The sequence below is a fragment of the Amphiura filiformis genome, chromosome 13 (assembly GCF_039555335.1).
Source record: "Amphiura filiformis chromosome 13, Afil_fr2py, whole genome shotgun sequence".
Classification (NCBI taxonomy): Eukaryota; Metazoa; Echinodermata; class Ophiuroidea; order Amphilepidida; family Amphiuridae; genus Amphiura; species Amphiura filiformis.
In genome coordinates, this window is record NC_092640.1 from 18,599,814 (window position 1) to 18,622,350 (window position 22,537).

A 22,537-nucleotide genomic window follows, 5' to 3' on the forward strand; every position below is an offset into this window, starting at 1 on the left:
TGTCATTATGTTTATGATAAAGATAAGATAAGTAAGTCTTGCTGGCAAGACTAACACTTACCCTATACCCAACCCCTTACCCTTTCCTATGTGTTCCTATGGTTGCAGAACAAAAAAATGCGTTCGACGGTCATATTCGGCATGCACTTCACAAGCACAAAGTCTTCGCTTCAAATTTGTATCAAACGAGTTTATCAGAAGAAAGAAGTTTCGCAAACACGTATACATTTAGTAATAACTGTCCAGAAACACCGGGAATGATGGCAAAATGCCACGCAGCTGTCATTCGTTTGATGTCCCGAATAAGGAGACCTAATATAATAAGAAATGCTGGGACACGAATTGTTACGAACGAACTAATGTAAAGCATATTATTAACTCTAAAAAAGGCTGACGATTTCGGAAAATCATTCATGAGTATCAGTTGTCGGATATGAAGGAAGATGCTGTTTATTTCAACAGCGACGAGGCACAGGATACCGTAGCCTAGCCATTCCTGGTGATGTATCGAGATTATACTGAAAACGCCGCCCTATAAAAGTAAACATAAAATATATTTTTTTGGGTATTGGTCTTAAATATACAGTGTATGTTATGTTTTAAGCCTGGAATATATTATGCCCTTTTTAGACTTGACCTTATTTATAATCAATCAATCAATCAATCAATCAATCAATCAATCAATCAATCAATCAATCAATCAATCAATAAATACATAAATAAATAAATAAATAAATGAATAAATAAATAAATAAGTAAATAAATAAATAAATAAATAAATAAATAAATAAATAAATAAATAAATAAATAAATAAATAAATAAATAATTTAATTAATTAAACTAATTAATTAATTAATTAATTAATAATTAATTAATTAATTAATTAATTAATTAATTAATTAATTAATTAATTAATTGATTAATTTTAAAATAAATAAATACTTACAATAACATGGTGAAGTATAAGTGACGCAACCACATTGGAATTAACGTTTCGAAGAAGTTTTATTGTATCATATATTGTGTAACCTGAAACCAACAAGAACAGTTTTTGAAAAAGACAAACTCCACGCCATGATGTGTATTATTAGAATTTTGTTCTTTTCAAATAGATCAGTGTATGATATAGCCTCAAGCTTATTTATCACCAGAATGTGCACAATTTGCACTTGGTAGTATTTCCATTTTGAAGACATTTTGCTGTCAATATGTCTTAAAAAGTGGTTGCATCATCATGGAAATAAGCCAGTAGATAAAACTATTTCCATGGTTGAATGTACTAATGTAATACATGTAGTATGTTGCATCTTCTACTGGGTATGCATATATATAGCTATGCATCATAATGTAGGCCTATACCACTTGATTGTTTTTATTTAAACCTGTGCAACAATATTTACGCCTGGTTTAAGGGCTGGGATAGCGACGTTTTCACGTATAATTTATTGTGGAACCTGTGGGCACATCAGACATATAGAATTGCAATTAGAAAACGAGGAATGTCCTTCTGATATCAAATAATTTAGATTTTTTGAAATTTGCGATATAATACAAATTTTATGGCAAATTATTAAAAAAATTTTTTTTAAATATTTAACCGTCCTAGAAGTAAACTTTATTAATCTTATGATATGCACCTTAAAAGGTGTATGTAGCTGGGATGAAAAGCCGACCATCAAATGAAATTTTGATTTTTCATATTAAAGATATACATTTTTCCCCAAAAAGATGTTTTGAGAAAAAATCTATATCTTCAATACGAAAGGTCAAAATTTTCATATGATAGACGGCTTTTCATCCCAGCTTCATACACTTTAAGTACATATCAATAGATTCATACAATTTACTTCGAGGACTGTTAAATTTCAAGAATATCAATTTTTAATCATTTGCCATAAACTGTGTATTATATTGCGAATTTCAACAAATCAAAATTATTTGATATCAAAAGGACATTCCCCGTTTTTAAAATACAATTTGTTATGTCTGATGTGTTCTCAGGTCCCACAACAAATACGTGAAAACGTCGCTATCCCAGCCCTTAAGGATTTTTTTGACGAATAATTTGATTAATTTCGTGTCTACCTTTCTGCCTTACTTACCTGTGAAAATAGCCACCGTAGTTTCGCCAATGGACGTGTAGTTTAACACAAAATCAGACCATATGGTTGGTACACTACACAGAACAGAATTTATAATAAATAATATAACAGTAATTTATAAACATTCGACATTATAACAGAATTGATTTTCAATGAACAAACATACATGTAGTATGGTCTGAATAGATTAGTTCCTCACAGTGGCGGCGGAGGGGGAACGTCAACGAGCATATTTTGTGCCCAGGCACATTTGTTACATTTCAGACTATTTTAGCCCTAAACGAAGGTTAATTTTGATATTTGAATGGCCAGTTGGTGTAATTTTGGCCCAAAATACGACGTTTTTCGAGCTAAAAAGGAAGATGCAAAGGACAATTATTGCTTTATCTTTTCTTCTAGTATAGGGTATGCAATCGACATTGCTCATGACAGAGTCATCCTCATTTAAATAAAATTGTGCCCCCCTCCCGCTTCCGCCGCCTATGCAAATCAAGTTCCAACATTAAGATGGCAACCCAATCGTGTTGCATCGCATGCAGTGCCATTCTACACCTTTCAGTGCATGACTTCTATTTAACAATTTTTGCTGAACCATGAAATGGTATCAGCCTATATGAGTGAATGTTACTAGCTTACTAGCTTACTTACTAGCTTACTAGCTTACTAGCTTACTAGCTTACTAGCTTACTAGCTTCCCAGCAAACACAAAACGTTTTCGACATCATTCGCAAAAGGTTATAAAAGGTTTTCAGAAAACGTTTAAATGTCGGGTTATATAAAGGGTACATTAATGGTATAAAACGTTTTCATGACATTAAAAAACATTTGTTGGTAATTTACTGCACAGCAAACACAAATGTTTTACAGAAAACATTTAAATGTCGGGTTATATAAAGGGTATAAAAACGTTTTAATAACATTCCAAAAACATTCTTGAAAACTTGGAACAAATCATTCTAAACAGAATGTTATTTTGGGGTTGAAAAAATATTTTGCAAAAAATGTTTGCCCAAAATATTTACAATAACGTTTTTAAAATGTTTTCACGACGTTTATATAACCCGACATTTAAATGTTATTAAAACGTTTTGTAAAAAACATTTTAAGAACATTTCTGTGTTTGCTGGGTGCAAATATTTTAACATAATGTTATTTAAGTGTTGACAAAATATTTGGCAAAAAATGTTTGCAAAAATAGTTTACAATGACATTTCGAAAACATTTTAAAAATATTGTTGTAGTGTGTTTTTATACAAAACGTTTTAAAACGATTTCATGACCTTTATATAACCCGACATTTTAATGTTATTAAAACGTTTTTACCTAAACCAAAACCCAAAATATAACTAATTTAAAACGTTTTAAAAACGTTTTTGTGTTTGCTGGGTTACTAACTGACTAACCATTTGGTCTGAAATGGACATATCTCTAAATGCCACGAAGGTATGACCCCATGAGTGGTGTCATATGAAAGAGGAAAACATAAAGAATATAATAAAAATATTTCCAAACGTCAGAGGTCATCCTGGGGTCACAGGGGTCAAAAAAGGTCATTTTAACCGAAAATGCTCCGATTGAGCTTAAATTTAAATGCAATGATCCTTATGACATTCTGAACATGTTTAAAACATTTAAAAATTTATTTAAGGGTACATGCCACCAAATAGCTTTCCATAGACTTTACGTGCAAAACAGGGGTCACGTTTTAGGCTATAAGTCGAGTTACGTCTTACTTTGAAATATATATTTGATATCATTTTAATCAGAACAAAATTCTGCATAACATATCTGAAAATGACACCATATTTTAGGTCTACTTTTTGAGAAAAATAGCGCTATATAAAAGACCCGATTTTCCCGTGTTTACGTCTGACTGCTAACCGCGTTTTGAACTCGTGTGTTCATGCGCTCATCATCGTAAACAACACTCAAATTTTCGCGTTTTCTGTTCAAATTAGTAGAGATCACATTCACAAGTTCTAGCAAAACACGATTTGCAACACTAAAATTGTTAATATTGTACCGATTTTGCACATTTTTATGCAAAGTTGGGACTATAGTCGTGATAAACTTTTACCGGAAACCGCTTCACACGCGGATTTAGTGGTATGAACCCTTGAAGAGGCTAAAACATCGTTTTTAGGCCTTGAAAATGATTTTGTTATCTTTTTCACTAAGTTTTGAATTAATTTAAAGAAATTTTAGGTTATTTTCTTTTATACTTTAGACACACTGGCGATTTCAAATACAAACATGATAACCGACAATTGCCATTTTTCGTCATTTTGACGCACATGAACGCACTATAGTTGCAGATTTGTAATTTTTATGCAGATATCAATTGATGTTAAGAATAAAAGTCACTTGAACATCTTCTACAAGTACATAACTTCAAAAATAAAACATTATAAGTACGTGCAGACTATTTAACAAGTCAAACAATGACAATCAAATAGGCCTACCCCCCCCTCCAGCTCCGTTTTAACCCGTTTTGTCCAAAAACCATATGTAATGAATGGCTATTTCAAATTAAATACTAATATGAATTTAGCTTTGAGTGTTATAACAATTTACAATACTGAACAGTGGTATAAATAAAGCAAACTAGAAACTTAAATATCTTAAAATCGAATTTTTTATGCAATTTTATTAAATATGAAGGCCAAAACTTGAGTTTAAATGACAAAAAGTTTAGCTAAAAAATAACAATGAATTTGACAAACCTCTTTGTAATTAAAACACCAATAAATAATGTTTTCAATATTTTGAAACTCTTCATTATTCATATCAAAAGGTTTCAAACTTCTACCAAAATTGGAACTTTTATTAAATTCGATATAAAAGTAAGCCTATTCGCGGAAAACGCACGTACAGCGAAAAACATGGCGGCGTCCATGCACGCGCTTGTTGATGTCCTTCCTCATTTCTTCGCGTGCATTTTAAATAGATAAAGACGCGCGCAAAACGCATGGAATTGCTCCTTAAAGGGTACATGCCACCAAATAGCTTTCCATAGACTTTACGTGCAAAACAGGGGTCACGTTTTAGGCTATAAGTCGAGTTACGTCTTACTTTGAAATATATATTTGATATCATTTTAATCAGAACAAAATTCTGCATAACATATCTGAAAATGACACCATATTTTAGGTCTACTTTTTGAGAAAAATAGCGCTATATAAAAAGACCCGATTTTCCCGTGTTTACGTCTGACTGCTAACCGCGTTTTGAACTCGTGTGTTCATGCGCTCATCATCGTAAACAACACTCAAATTTTCGCGTTTTCTGTTCAAATTAGTAGAGATCACATTCACAAGTTCTAGCAAAACACGATTTGAAACACTAAAATTGTTAATATTGTACCGATTTTGCACATTTTTTATGCAAAGTTGGGACTATAGTCGTGATAAACTTTTACCGGAAACCGCTTCACACGCGGATTTAGTGGTATGAACCCTTAAGATCATTAAGGGGTCATAAAGGGGTCAAATGTCAAGGATCATTAAGGGGTCATAAAGGGGTCAAAGGTCAAGGTTTTTAAAATGCTCCAATTGAGCTGAAATTTAAATGCAATGATCCTAATGACATTGTCAACATTTAAAAAATATTTTAAAATTCATTTAAGGTCATTAAGGGGTCATAAAGGGGTCAAAGGTCAAGTTTTTCAAAATGCTCCAATTGAGCTGAAAGTTATATGCAATGATCCTTATGACATTCTAAACATTTTAAAAACATTTTAAGATTCATTTAAGGTCATGAAGGGGTCATAAAGGAGTCAAAGGTCAAGTTTTCCAAAATGCTCCGATTGAGCTGAAATTTAAACGCAATGATCCTTATGACATTCTAAACATGTTTAAAATATTTTAAAATTCATTTAAGGTCATTAAGGGGCAATAAAGGGGTCAAATGCCAAGTTTTTCAAAATGCTTCAATTGAGCTGAAATTTAAATGCAATGATGACAGTGGTATAGGGCTACCACAATATACTGCCGAAGCCACATGGTTCAGCTATGGTGCGGTTATCGCTCTAGTTCATCGTTTATTACAACCGTTTCACATAGAAATTTTTCTCTGTGGTGATCATTTAAACCAGGGATTGGCAACATTTTTAACTTGCCAGGTCAGAAATAACCAATGAAAAACTACGTGTGCCGCACATTTTTTATTATTTTTGAAGCCCACTATATATGTCGACTGCTCAGTGCTAGAAGTGGGTAAGTGTAATAGCTGTACCCCACACAGGACAGCTAGTGCACTGGTCTATTGCCATTTGGTCTAAAACCATTTCGTCTAATTCCCGTTTAGTCTATATTCAACTGGTCTATTACCAGAAAGGCTAATTGCCACGTAGTCTAATAATTATATAGTCTAATGTCCATTTAGTCTAATTTTAAAAAATAACCATTTGGTCTAATACCCATTTGGTCTAATAACTGTTAGGTCTAATACTCGTATGGTCTAATAACCAGTTAGTCTAATACCATTTCGTCTATTTATTAATAAACTAAATGCTTGTAAGATTAAATGGCTTGTAGACCAAATGAGTATTAGACCAAATGGCTATTAGACCTATTGGTTATAGACCAAACGGGTATTAGACTAAATGGTTGTTAGACTAAATGGATTTAGACTTATTGGTTATTAGACTAAATGGCTATCGGACCAAATGGTTATCGGACCAAATGGTTAAAGGACCAAATGATTATTGGACGTAGTGGATATAGACCAAATGGGTTTAGACGAAATGGATGTAGACGAAATGGATATTAGACTAAATGGCATTAGACCAAATGGCAAATCCCCAGTGCACTTACCCACTTCTGACACTGAGCAGTCAATATAGGCCTAAGCTATTTCCAGACGATTTTCAAATCGTCTGGAAATAAGAAGGAATTCTTGAATTTTCCACCCATTTGTCTACATGAACTAATTTGGTAATGTTTGTAACGTAATTGCTATTTTTGCATTATTGGGTACTATCCATTTGTCTACATGAGTTAATTTGGTACTTGAGTAGGGTCCCGGTCCAGAATCTATGGTTATGAATTTTGAAACGTGTGATGACTGCATAAATATTGGAATAGGATGACATTCCATATCTTTTCCCATCGCAACCAAATTTAATAGTCCTAATATGTCTGCCTTTTTATGAACTTGATTCCTTTGCTATATACATAATTCATGCACGGGTCAATAGATCATAACGATATGAAACTACAAAGGACATTGTTAGTGTCATTGTTCATGAACTCACATCCATGGAAACTTTTGAAAAATAATTACTGATGCATAGAAATCAGACACTGTCAAGTCACACAAGTTTGACTACAGACTCTATACTGCGTACAAAAAGTATCCGAACACTTGCAAAAAAGCCCATAATTTTATAATATTGAAGAACGAATTAAAAATACTAGTTTGCATATGACGTTCTGTCAACCAGACCAAAAATGCCGTACTGCGCAGGTCAGCAACCAATCACGTCGCGCCTTTGCCCTGACGTCAGACGCAAACTGGTTATTTTAAATAGGTCTTCAATTCTAAAACTGAACAGTAATTAATCAAATCTTGAGTTTTAAGGGTAGACAAGGTACTGTTGGTCGAAGCAGCCAAAAAAATCGATTTTCATTATGTAAATCAATATAATATTATTGAAAAATAATACTTAATTGATGTTTTGCAAAATCTACAAACCATACACTTTCAAACCTTGCTTGATTTATCGTTGTTAATGAGTTATGTACGTTTATGTAAGTGTTGCAGGTGTTTCAGCCCTCCTACAACATAACTCAAGAACCACAGGACCTACAAAAGTATATCTGTGATATTTGAATTCTTGAGCAATGCGATTTTTGCCAAAGCTGACAACCATTCGCAAGATGCTGTGAACTACCAAATCGCAACACTTTAAAATAGTGTCAAACCTTGACAGGTGTAATATCTCATTTTATACATTTTGGCACCTCTTTGGATCTGCTGCGATTTCTGCAATTAAAGTTACAAGCATTGGGCTATTTATTCCATTTAAAATCCACACTCCCCTGTGGAAGATTTTGGAAATATCTTCCACAGGGGGAGTATGAATTACAAATAGAATGAGCACATCAGGCAGCTCCATTTAAATATCACACACCCTCTGAGAAAGTTTCAACCTGAATCTTTACCTTTGGGAGAATGAGTTTCAAATGGAGCTGATAATGTGTTCATTCCATTTGAAATTCATACTCCCCCTGTGGAAAATATTTCCAAAATCTTCCACAGGGGAGTGTGGATTTTAAATGGAATAGTCCATTTGAACGGACAAATGTCTGATTTCAAAAGTGACAAACAGGTGTCATACAAATTAGATAAAGAAGCGGGAAAACGACGTGTTTTTTTCTTCAGAAAATATTTATTGAAGCATTTTGTTTTAGTTAACAATTTTCTTCTCTGTACTTGTACTATTTTTTGTTCAGTTTCCTTGTTTCATTTTAGCTATTTGTTGCATTGATTCTTTCAATGTTTACCATGTTTAGGCAAAAACAAACAAACAAACAAACAAACAAAAACAAAAACAAAAAGCGATCATATGTAGGATGAACAATAATGATCATGATGATGGCTAACAAAATACTAAAGATGAACATGATGAAGGAAAGATAAGAATTGAAATTACAGAACTAAAGAAACTGAAACAGAAGAACTAAAAAAATGTTGTGAAAAGTACAGAGAAGAAAAGTTGAAAACAAAAACACAAAAAACATAAAAATGCTTTAATAAAGATTGAAGAAATTGCGTTGATGTTTATTTGTTCCATTTTTTGGAATATTTTCTCTTTGTAGAGCTATTTGTCCCTTTTATTTTTAGAATCAGACCTTCGCTCATTCAAATGCTCGTACATGCATGTGATTGTAAATGTCGCAGCGGATCCAAAGAGGTGTTAAAAATGCATATTGCAATAAGATATTACATCCATTAAAACTCAAAGATTAAAGATTGAATTAATTGTTGTTTAGTTTTAAAATTATGGTTTTTTTTGCAAGTGTTCGGATACTTTCTGTGCGCATATATACGCCAAGCATGTCGACAATGCACATTATTATTTTGTCAATGGGTTGTAGTGAAATTCATATGTGACATGATCAAGGGGAATGAGTCGGATGTCGTAAATATTGTTTCTGAATGGCAAAAACAGTGTTCAAATTCTTTTGTTTTATATTGTTTTAGCCATTGATAAATTGCTCATAACTCGGTAACCAGATGTTCGATTTTGATGGGGTTTGCATGAAATATAGCATTTGTAAACTGCCCGAAAATGTTGTAAAAAACTTCAAATTGAAAATTGCCGACATGTGACTCATTTCCCTTGATCATGTCACATATATGCATGTTATGGGTCCTATCCATAGTACGTTTCATTTGCAGTAGAACATTTTTGACATTTGAAATACATGTAATTGTGACTAAGTCGCAACGTAAAATCACAGAGTGCTTCTTTTATCGTGCACTTTCACTAAACAAGTCTCGCGGACCGAAATTCGCTGGCGGGCCGCATGTCTCCCGTAGGCCGTAGGGTGCACACCCCTGATAAACTATACCAAATGACCATAGTCCAAACCTAATGTTGTGCCAAGTTGAGCATGAGTAAGGCAATATCTCGATTACTCCACTTCACCCTGGTGTACTAACTTATAAATGGGTACCGACATTCATAAATGCTAGGAATGATTCCCCACCGCAACAATTCACGGCGAGTCTGGCCTAAATCGTTATCGAAAGAGAGATGGGCATTCCGTCCTGCAAAAAATGCAGGTTCGACTCCTTTACCTTTATAGTTTTTGGACATAGGTATATGTAACATGAGTAACCAACCTCTCTCTTACATGAAGCAAGTCATCAGAATTCTATATCATGTCAAGAATGAGACTTTGATGTGATATTAAACATGTTAAGTACCGTGTGACTTGCGTCATGAATGGACTCCGTGTTGGCTACTCCGGGGTTACCGTACTCGCGTCACCAATGTTACCAGGAGTTATATGACATTTTAGAACAGTTTTTTGACACTGTCAAACCTTTTGTAAGGTTTCCGTGCTTGTATAACTTATAGATCTACACCAGGCACAAAAAGAAACTCGTCAGTTATATTCCTCCTTGCTGTTCAATAACTTGATAATTTTGGATTATTCTGAAATATACATTTTGTTAATTGGACTTTGCTTGCTCATTTGACACCCTGTTCGTGAAAAACGAACAAGAATTGACCAAGATATGCGCCTCCAAAGCCTCAAACCCCAAAATCAAAAGTTGCATTTTCAACGATTTTCAATGGGAACGCATCGTGGTATTGCACACAAGCACCACGGGCCAATCAATAAAGCACACAGTGTAACAGGCACAATTGAATCGTTAAAATTGCAACTTTTCATTTTGGGGTTTGAGAGTTTGAGGCGCATATCTTGGTCAATTCTTGCTCAATGTTCACAAACAGGATGTCAAATGAGAAAGAAAAGTCCAATTGACAAAATGTATATTTCAGAATAATTTAAAATTATCAAGTTATTGAACAGCAAGGATGAATATAACTGACGAGTTTCTTTTTGTGCCTGGTGTAGTATTGTTCTTGTGGAGAAATTGAATACAAGTAAGTACTAACGCTCGTTAGAGCAAGCACGAAAAATACACCTTATATTTGCGTGCTGCAATTATGAGTCCATACGGACACGAAGCCTTCCACTTTGAAAACGCACACTTTTATCAATATTGGGTCGTTTGCGGACAAATGAATTTGCATTAAGGGGGTACTACACCCCTGGCCAATTTTGTGCTTATTTTGTCATTTTTCTCAAAAATTATAGCACATTGGTGACAAGTAAGATATGTATATTATAGGGGCAAGGACTGCAACTACTGTACAGAAAGATTCAGCAACTCAAAGCAAGTAGTTATTGATTTATTGATCAAATATTGGTTTCCCTTATTTTTGACTGTAACTCCACAATCGTTGTCCGTGCTGAAATTAAATTTCCAGTGCAGAAGTTGTAGTCCTTGCCCCTATAATATACATATCTTACTTGTCCCCAATATGCTATAATTTTTAAGAAAAATGCAAAAATAGGCCCAAAATTGTGCATGGGTGTAGTACCCCCTTAAATGCATGAAATTTCGAAGCGTATGTTAGTACACCTAATATACCTCTAACAAAAATTAAAAGAATTTTTGTAAAAAGTTTTTTTTATTTCGCAAATTACTGATATTACTGATATATATGTGAAACTAACGAACCTTATTACACCTATGACGCACACAATACTTGTGTGTACTAAAGACACAGCTGTGCCTCTCCATTTGTATTGAAGGTTACCAACGTATCGTTTAGGAATTGGTATAACACCAAACGCCAAGAATTTGTTAAACAACGAGAATGCTCCAAAAGACGCCAAGATAATAACACAAGCAATTACAGACACCATGTTGACTCATATACACCGTAGACTGCTTTATCCATCATCCTATGGCGACCGGGCCTTTGCAGTGGTGGCACCCTAACCCTTGCCCATTTCGCTTGAGTATTACTTAACAAAAATATTTTCACATTATTTTTTCACATTATTCGCAAAAGGTTATTGGAAACGTGTAAATGTCGTTTCTATAACATTCAGAAACATTTTTTGAAAACTTGCTGCCAATTCTATCATAATTTAAGTATTGACACGATATTTTGCAAAATATTTTGCAAATATGTTTGCACAAACATTTTACAGTAACATTTTGGCAACATTTGACAACTGTTTTTGTAGTGCTTTTCATATACAAAACGTTTTCATGACCTTTCTATAACCCGACATTTTAATGTTATTAAAACGCAAAACCAAAAACCAAAATATAACCCGTTTAAAATGTTTTAAAAAAGAAACATTTTGTGTTTGCTGGGTATACATACTCGGGAAATATCTTTGAGTACTGATACTACAATAATTGATAGTAACATGCCGAAGTGCCCATTCACGGTTTTGCTTGCACAAAAAAGTATTAGAAAAGTCCAGTACCAGCACAACACCTGCAAGGATCGAACACTACAAACACACCCAACACACCCCACCCACACCCCCGCACATACATAGAATGGCAATACCCGATAGCAACCTAAACTTTCCATTTCCGGGATATCCTCGCAAAAATATCGTTATGAAATTACAGAATTAAAATGCAAGGATTCAAGTACCCTCAACACATACACTCCTATACATCCAACAACTCCACCCCCACCCCACCCATTATATACAGGCACATCCATACCACCCACAGAAAACAGAATATAGCAATACCCGATAGCAACGTAAACTTTCCATTTCCGGGATATCCTCGCAAAAATATCGTTATGAAATTACAAAATTAAAATGCACGGAAGGATTCAAGCAGGGGCGTAGCCAGGGGGGGTTACAGGGCTGATAAGATGAGGACGACAAAGAGTAAAGTATCTTTAAAATAACTAAAAATGGGGCACAAAATTGACAAGTGGGGACGACAATGTGGCTTTGCCCCCTAACACTAAAATCCTGGATATATCAAAAAGTGAATGTAAAGCAGTCTATACTGTGAATACGAATCAACATGGTGTATACTGGATTCAAGTACCCATGTTTACAAAAACACCCCGACACACACACCCAACTCACCCCCTGACACCCACTCCTATTATAATACACAGTTTATACACATCCCACCCCCCCCACACACACACACTTACGCTTGACAATCTGACAACATATGTAGACTTTCCTTGCCGCGGTATTTCATGCAAAAATATTTGTACGAAATAAGACAAATATAGCACTTTTAAATATTGGGTCCCGTCGCTCATGACTATGACAGACACATAGGTACAACACACACCCACCCCACACACCCCTACCCACCCCAACAAATGCCATTACCGCCACACACCCTAAACCCCCGCACACACCCCCTCTCTCTCTTACACAGCATGTAGTTCGTTTTACCACACCACTGACTTAAGAGCGTTTCGACAGTATTTTCGTGGGACATGAGAGCACATCAGACATATCGAATTGCATTCTGAATTTTTGAAATTCACGATATAATACAAATTTTATGGCCAATTATTAAAATTTGATATTTCTCACATTTTGATATATAACAGTCCACGAAGTAAATTTTATAAATCTAATGATATATTCTTAAAGTGTATGTAGTTGAAAAGCCGACGATCAATTGAAAATGTTGACCTTTCATATTGAAGATGTGGATTTTTTCCCAAAAGACCTATTTTTTTGGTGTTTTGGGAAAAAAATCCATATCTTCAATACGAAAGGTCAAAATTTTCAATTGATCGTCGGCTTTTTTATCCCACCTCATACACTTGTATAAATCATCAGATTTATAAAGTTTACTTCGAGTACTGTTAAATATCAAAAATATCAATTTTTAGTAATTTGCCATAAAATGTGTATTACATTGCGAATTTCAAAAAATCAAAATTATTTGATATCAGAAGGACATTCTTCGTATTCAGAATGCAATTCGATATGCCTGATGTGCTCTAATGTCCCACAATAAATACTGTCCAAACGTTCATACCCGTCCCTTTAAGGAAGAAATCGTTAGTGGCATTTAAATACCAATAAAGATTTTAAAAGCCTCCATTTTGTTACAAAATCTGACTTTTAATAAGTAATGATATATTCTAGCATATCCTGCTAAAAAAACCATAACTCATTTTCATAGTAATCCACTCGACAAAATTGAATTTCAAGTTATACATTAACTTCGGTTGCCTTCAACAACTGTCTACAAGTTTATTGTGTGATTTCCGTTAGCCCTTTGCTGAATACCCAATTAACATTGAAAGTTAAAGGAAATCAGTAATTTGCTCAAAAATTTAAGTAAAACTAGCTCTATCCATCGTAGGAAATTAAAGGTAGCATTATGAATATGAAATTATCTGAAGCGGGATTCAAACCGGTGACCTCTTTTGGATTCTGAGTCCGTTGCAATACCCTTTATGATCGTAGACGAGAATCCATATTTATATTACCAATATTATTTTGCTCGAACAGCGTTTTAAAAGAAAATACTACATTATTATCATCATACAAGTTGGGGTGAGTACTGTTGGGAGTATGTGTGCCTGTACGTTTTTGTAAACGTGGGTAATTGAATTCTTGCATTTTAATTATATGCAATGTCATAACGATATTTTTGCGAGGATATCCCGGAAATGGAAAGTTTACCGTGCTATCGGGTCTTGCCAGTCACTGTTTCTGTGGGTGGTATGGATGTGGCAAGTTATAGCATATCTTTAATCATGGAGCTAACCCCTTGCTAATTTAATCGTTGTTTTTTGTTCATAATTCACCATAGCACTATGAAAATTACATCCGGTTTTAGAAATGTCCCCGGTTTCTATTTTGTCAGCCTATTCAATTGATACTTTTGCCGTGTTTAAAGATTTTTTTACTGTAAAATAATAGAAATACAATAAAATACGTGCAACGCGTCACCATATTGCTTTTATGGCGGGAAAATATCAGACGGATGTCTGCTTCTTACAATGGCGCCAAAAATTATAGACTACATAATCTCGATTCGACTTAAGAGACGTGATGTCAACCATAATGTGTTAGAGATCAACTGAATGACAGATCAAGTGCATTTAGAATAGACAAACTGATTTCATTAATGGCGCGCTTTTCTTCTGCGTGCTTTGCTCCCGCGCGATCATCTCAATGAAATATTATTCACACAAGAGGAATATCATTTCACAAGAACCACTGGACCAATACTAGGCATGTTTGTACTCATTCGAATCCATTTTTCATGCAGATTTCAAATATGATCAAAAAACTGCAAACAAAAAGACTCATTTTTTGAAGAAAAAAAAATTAAAAAAGAATAGTTTGGAATACCTGTTGATTTCAGCAGGCGATAACCACGTGGATGGGTTAATATGACTTTTGTATGGTTCTTCACCACCGACAACTGATGAACACACATATAGAAATCTGTGCTCCATTTGCTTATGTTGAAGTGCTGGTACTTGATTCCAAGTGCTTTTGATGAATGGTTTTCAAAATGCTGCACTTAATTTAGTTATGCATTTTGCAAATGTGCATGGTAGGATTATTGTTTGGTACATGGAATAATTAAATATGTAGTTACATATATTCATGTAATAGATGGGCTCGAGTGCAATTAACACAAATATTGAATGTAACATTCTAGCTTGATGAGTAGACACATTCAACCAAATGGGATACTTTATTAATTGGCTCAGTTATATAGTTACCCTACTCGTTTTCCATTTAAAATGCGAGCTAGCTTTATGAGAGCCTCATATTTTTGGGGTGAATTAACATATGACATTTATCATAATTGGAGAGCTTTAATCAACTATTTTATTGGGACAATAGACACAAGTGAGCAGAATTTATCTTTGAAGTTCATATATATTTATATATACTACTCGATTTTCTCCGTTCATATATTTCTCTGTCTTTTCTTTGTATTATACAGTTTAAAGCATTTTCCTCACGTTTTCGAAGAAAGCAAACATTTCATAAAACAAATGCCATCAGCTATCAGTTCAACACTATTTGTTCAAATATTAAGAATAAAGAGCAGTATTTATTGTGCTTTTTGATCGTAAACTTTTAATATATACTTATAAATATCAAGTGTCCATTATGATATACCTTCTTGAGTGAGTTGAATGGTACTCCAAAACTCAGTATGTAAATTTTCAGAAAAGTTGTCACAATTCTGTCTTTGTCTGATGCGTTCGTCACAAAAGTATAATTAATAACAAAATCAAAATGATGATCTTTTTATGCTTGGTAAATAACAATTTTAGATGATCTACCACTCGAATAGCACTCAAATATTCATAAGTCATATTTATGTCCATCAATTATATTGATCGTACTAATTTTTGTCAGTCTTGAAAAATGATTGAGTAAACTAAATAGAGTCAAAATCTAGGTATTTCTTAAGAGATTGTAAAAATTCTGATTCAGATTTTCAAAATATTGATGAAAGTGTTTTTCAAGTAACTGCTTGTCCATATAAACCTTTGCAGTAAAATCCAATCGGCAATCTCGTGTTATATATACCGGTGACGTAAAAGTTTACGGAATAAACACAATTAATGTTACGATAGTGTACTGTACTACGTGGTTGTATGACGTCACGAATTGTATAATACGAGATTGACCCAGAGTCAAGGTCACTAATTTACTTTAACATGTTTGGGAAAGTTACATATATCTTTCAATTATGATTAACCTGATTGACAGCCTCATCCCCCACTCACCCCCATCAAAATGCAGATTTTGCTATCAGGTGAAAGTTCATTATTTTACTCATTAATATATTGAAATTAGGAGTTCCAAATCGGTGTATTTCCGAAGAAATCATTAAAAAACTGTTAAATTAGTCTTAACTGTGGTATACCACGTTTGAGACTAATTCGACAGTTTTTTGATGATATCTTCGGAAATGCACCGATTTGGAACTCCTAATTTCAATATATTAATGAGTAAAACAGGATCTCTCATTTGGTATCAATTTATTACATGATTATCATTAATAAAGAATAATGTAGACTATATTAATCATGATTATCACGCTGTAGGCCTATTAATGTCAGTCCATGAGGAATTAGTCCCATTTACAAGAAACAGTTACATGTTCTTTTTGCATGAATGCTAGAAAAGGACGACATTTTATGTTATACGTCAATTTTTAAGAATTCCATTTTCAAAATATATCAGGTCACCTTCCTTTAATGATGAAATTAGACTCTTGTCGCTAGCCAACCAACAGGATCGTAAGTTAATATATCGAAATAACCGATCCACGTGATTGGTCAGATTTTGTTTGCACCCCGGTAGCGACTAGAGTATCGTTTCATATTTATAGTTCGGTGTGTATGGGGTGTGTTGGGGTGGCCGGGTAGGGGTGTGTGCCGGGATGTTTTTGTAAACGCGGATAATTGAATCCTTGCATTTTAATTCTCTAATTTCATAACGCGATATTTTTGTGAGGACATCCCGGAAATGGCAAATGTACGTTGCTATCAGGTATTGTCATTCTCTGTATTCTGTGGGTGGTATGGATGTGAGAGTAGGGGTGATTGTGTATGATGTGTGCGTATGACTTGTGGTGTGTATGGGGTGTGCGCCCGTCCGTTTTTGTAAACGTGGGTATAATTGAACCTTTACATTTTAATTCTGATTTCAAAACGATATTTTTGCGAGGATATCCTGGAAATGGAAAGTTTACGTTGCTATCGGGTATTGCCATTCACTGTTTCTGTCGATACTGTGTGTGGGGGTGTGCATGTGTGGGGTGAGGTTGTTGGATATGTAGGTGGGGGTGTGCCTGTATATTTTTGGATAACGTGGGTACTTGAATCCTTGCAGTTAAATTCTGTAATTTCATAACGATATTTTTGCGAGGATATCCCGGAGATGGAAAGTTTACATTGCTATCGGGTATTGCCATTCACTGTATTCTGCATGTGAGAGATATTAATGTGAGAGTAGGGGGGGAATGTGTGTGGTGTGTGGGGGTGGGTTGGGGGGGTAGGGTGTGTGTGCCTGTCCGTTTTTGCAAACGTGGGGAATTGAATCCTTGCATTTTAATTATGCAATTTCATAACGATATTTTTGCGAGGATATCCGGAAATGGAAAGTTTACGATGCTATCGGATCTTGCCATTCTTTGTCTTTTGTGGGTGGTCACTGTATATACTCGGTATGTGGGGGTGTGTGTGTGTGTGTGGGGGGTACATGTGTCGGATGTGGGGTGAGGTTGTTGGGTGTGTACACTGCAAAAACAGTGTCTAAAGATTAAACACCATTCTAGACACCATCTTGTCCTCGTCTTGTAAACATGTTTAAATGATAAACATGTTTAGGAATGTGATGCCTTATGTTTAGATATTAAACATTTGATGTTTTAAAGTTTGACTGTGTTTAAATTTTACACGTGTTTACAAATCAAGGACAAAATGTGTTCAATCTCTAAACACATGTTCTGCAGTGTAGGATTGTGTGTGCCTGTCTGTTTTTGTAGACGTGGGTACTTGAATCCTTGTATTTATAATTTCAAAACGATATATTTGCGAGGATATCCAGCAAATGGAAAGTTTACTTTGCTATCGTGTCTTGCCATTCTCTGTATTCTGTGGGTGGGTGGCATAGATGTGGGGGCTTAGGTGACTGCATTAGGAAAAGTGTCGTGCTGTGTGTGGTGGGTGGGTTGTGTGGGGTGTGTAGGGGTGTGTATATGCCTGACTCTATGTTTCTATAAGCGTTGATTCATCGCTACCATTTTGATTAAGAAAAAGTTGAAGGGACATTCCGGCAAAGGACAGTTTACATTGCTATCACGTATTGCCATTCCCTGTGTGTGTATGAAGGTTTGGTATGGTTGGGTGGGGTGTGTGCGTAGGGGTGTGTACGGGCGTCATAAATTGCAAGTACGTCCATCAGTTCAATTTCTGCTAATATAATTTCAAACATGTCTGTTTAGTTTGTATACTCATCATAACACAAAAATGAACAATTATCGGTAATTACAGCATTGATATTTTATTAAATTTCGTGAAAAATGATAGTACATTTAATACAGATATATTAAGCAAATACAAGAAATCAAATAAAGTTGTTGTTAAGTTTGTCTGTTTGTTTGTGCGTCACAATCAAGCAAGACAAAGTCACATGAATTGGTATATTTTATTTTTTTATCGTTCTCTGCAAATACGATCCTATTGTCTTGACAATCGAGACAATGGTCTTGGTAAATAACATTTACATAATTGCTTTACCGTTACACGTGACATGTCTTGCTCTATGTTACCGATTTCCAATTTATTAGGACATCACTACGTATAATAATTGAAGACCGAATTAAAAAGACTATAGTTTGCGTCTGACGTCAGGACAAAGGCGCGACGTGATTGGTTGCTGACCGGCGCAGTATACAGCATTTTTGGGCCGGTTGACAGGACGTCATACGCAAGTCTTTTTTTATTTATTTTGTTTTATTTCGGTCTTCAATTATAAATCCGTCATCATAAAAGTATGCTTTTCTGTAAGGACGCACAACTTTAACCATACGCTTATACTCATTGAATGAACTTATCATAATTTGAATAGGTGTGTTGAAAACAATACAGGTAATTCAATGTCTACAATATTCCTGTTCACATAAATTATTCTTGTATATAAGTGTTTTCAAGATCAGTGACAATATTGGGTCTTGCCTTCATGTAAGGATCACGACATTTTTATATCCCTAACCCTATTCCTAAGACCTAACACTTACCCTAATCCCTAACCCTAAACATTAACCCTTAACCCTATAACCAAACTTTAAAATTCGTGATAATGCTTGTATGAATTAGGTAGGGCCCAATATTAGCAAATAGGACATATCAAGGCGGGGCCGTGCCAACCCCCTCTAAAAAGAACAACAACATTGGACAAAGTTTTAGGAGTGGCACCCATTCAGAAACCTGGATCCGTCCCTGATTGGTAACACTCCGCAGAGATGTATGACCAAGTTATAAAAACAAACAAACAAACAAACAAATAAACAAACAAAGTCGAATATGGAAAAATAGACTCAGTGTTCATCTTTCTTCTCCTATTTGAGGAGCACAATACCCATCTGTGTTTTTGGACCGTTCCAAGGACATATACATCTTGCATCTTTCTCTATCAAGTCCACTATGAATGGTCAATTCATCATAGATCCCACCATGGATGGGACGATGAGGCAACGTATGGTCCGCAGTATCAATATCTGATAAATTATAGTACTTTACAAATAAAACAATTACTATGATACAAAATATCACCGCAACAACGGCACTTATAGCAGTTGTGATTATCCAAAACAATACACCAGATGAAACAGTTTCACACTGATCTTTACAATTCTCAAGTAAGCTTTTTGACGTTTCGGAACTGACACCGTTACCTTCGTCATGCTGTCCTGTCCGTTGTGTACTCCCAATATCATCATCTATTGGTACAATCATGGATGAACTTCTTGGTGTTATTGTTAATGGACCAATATGGCATGTTGATAGTTTTCCTGGGAACGCCGCGCTTGTTAATTTACACGTAAAAACAACGTTGTTAAGATCTTTACTGGCATAAAAAGTCAAGTCCGTACTCACTTTCTTATTTAAAGTATGCTTTTCTATACGCATATTACCAGAAACATCCTTTCCACTCTTCTCCCAAGTAAGAGTCACAACTGGATTACCAAGATCAGACGTACATGTGAATTTAGTCCGTGCCCCTTCCTGTAGCTCAGTATCACCAGCGCAAACAGGATTTTCAGTTGCTGGAAAATACACAAAATGAATCCGCACAGATCCATCAGCAATCTTCGTGTTTTCGTAAGGGTTGGTAATTTTACACTGGTACAACCCTTCATCACTGCTTGTCGCGTACATTACTGAAAGAAGATACACGAAGCTACCATCCGTGAGTTGACGAACTGCAAGAAACATGCGTTCATCCTCTTCTACAAGAAGCGTGTCATCGATCGATAATAACTTTGGCAAAGCGCCGGAAGTTTTGCGAAATATTTGCACCGAATGTCCTTCTTGGATGTTGTCAACTAGGCAGTGTACTGATAGTATGCCACCTGTATCAACTGGGTTGACTGGCGCGGATACTGTGATGTCGGTTTCGCCTCTGGCAGGTATCAAATATGTTTGGAGAGTAATCCAATAGAGAAATGTTACACAAAGTAAGTTGTGACATAAGGTAGTCACCAGGCTGGTATCGAATGAAATCATCATTGTAAATGGTGTATCTGGTTCGGTGATTTTAACTGGATACTAACGCACAACGTAAAGTCTCAAATCAGAGATTTAGAGTTCACTTATATGACACCATCAGGCTGGTCCCCATAAACAATTGTTACTGCAAAGCTACACCTGATTAAAATACAATTTGCATGTTGTATTCCGTATGCCAGTTACTTTGCTGCCTGAAAACGTCTTTTTGTGATGTCGTGCTCATATCGCTGACACACCAAATGATGAAATATGCGTGTGTTGAGTCGCGGTATTTTTTTAGCACATCGTCTCCTCTGCCTGTGGAACCTATATTTATCGATTCCGTAAAAATAGATCAATGTTTCGCTGCTGTGATGGTTGATTCGTGTTGTTGCATCAAAGTCCGGATTTAAAATGTAGCAAAAAGAAATAGTTCTCTCTTACAAATTGAACCAAAATTAAGTAAAAATAATCAGCTTTTGACGATAGTCGCTCAAATAAAATATGCTCCAAACATCAAAATTTCGCACTGCTCAAGTTTTGACGTTTCATTTTCTATATACCATACAGCTGTGATGAACTGTGATGTTTAGCTTTTGACGGTACTTGACAGTATGCGGATGTCTTTTGCCAGTCATCTTTTAAGTAAACTAGCGGCAGAACAATGAACCGGCTGACTGCATCACGCGTGGCATGCAACTGATCTTAATGATGAAAAAGTGACCCAAGTGATTATCTGTAGCTGGTGACGGATGGGAGCACTTGATGGTTGAGGAGCTTTAAAGCGAGGAGGGAAAAGCAAACGAGCACTTAAGACTGCATCGAGCAAAAAATCGTATTCCCAGCCAGCAGTGTTGCTGGGTGTTTTGTTACAAAGCGCGGCGCTTAGCAAGACGATGGGAACGTTGTTATTTGGCTTTGCATTACCAAAAATCAACTCAGTTATGGGACAAAAACATTACATAGGGCCTGCACTTTGGCTCGTTTTTGCAGGTTTACATGGTCCAATAATCACAAGATGACTGACATGTGGTAACAAAGGAAGCAGTCACTGCAATTTGATTATGTCCCATATGATTGGCCATTCAAGACACCCCTGTGAATATACTATAGCGGCCTTTTCAAAATATAATACCTGTTTGCTTGACTGCATTGACAATACCCGGGAACAATACACACAGTGTATGCATTGGAAAAACTTTTTACAATAAGCATGATAAGTGATGATGTGACCTCCAGATTTATACATCGTTCGTCTCGCACACTGACGACATTTGATTGAATGGACTGCGCCGTGATTACGGTGAGGACACCGGTTCAAATCCTTTGTTTGGAGCCAATCGATAAAAGCATGCAGGGCCTCTATACCCTATACCCATGTACAGTTTATATCCCTTACATAACCTATGTCTTGAATACGCTGGCAACGTTATGTAATAATCGGATTAATACTATATAGCAGCAGGTAAAAACAAGTTTCATCCCAGCGAAAGTGAAAAAAAAATCAAATTGTTACGAGTATAAATTTTTTAATGAAAAACAAATGGCAAAAAAACAAAACAGGAAAACGACAGTATTGACGAAGTTGAAGCCCCATTCAAATACATGTAGCTAATTTATATACTGTCAGTA

At 35.3% G+C, this 22,537-nt stretch overlaps 1 protein-coding gene across 1 annotated transcript; it reads right to left on the minus strand.

Annotated features, from left to right (window-relative positions):
• Window positions 1-76: 76 nt before the first annotated feature.
• Window positions 77-11,642, minus strand: LOC140167214 (TLC domain-containing protein 2-like). The gene is made up of 4 exons (XM_072190562.1): window positions 11,368-11,642; window positions 2,104-2,177; window positions 948-1,030; window positions 77-532 (listed from the first exon to the last, which is right to left on the minus strand). The coding sequence occupies exons 1-4, from the start codon at window positions 11,553-11,555 to the stop codon at window positions 182-184; spliced, it is 696 nt and encodes a 231-aa protein (XP_072046663.1). The 5' UTR covers window positions 11,556-11,642; the 3' UTR covers window positions 77-181.
• Between the last annotated feature and the right edge of the window lie 10,895 nt (window positions 11,643-22,537).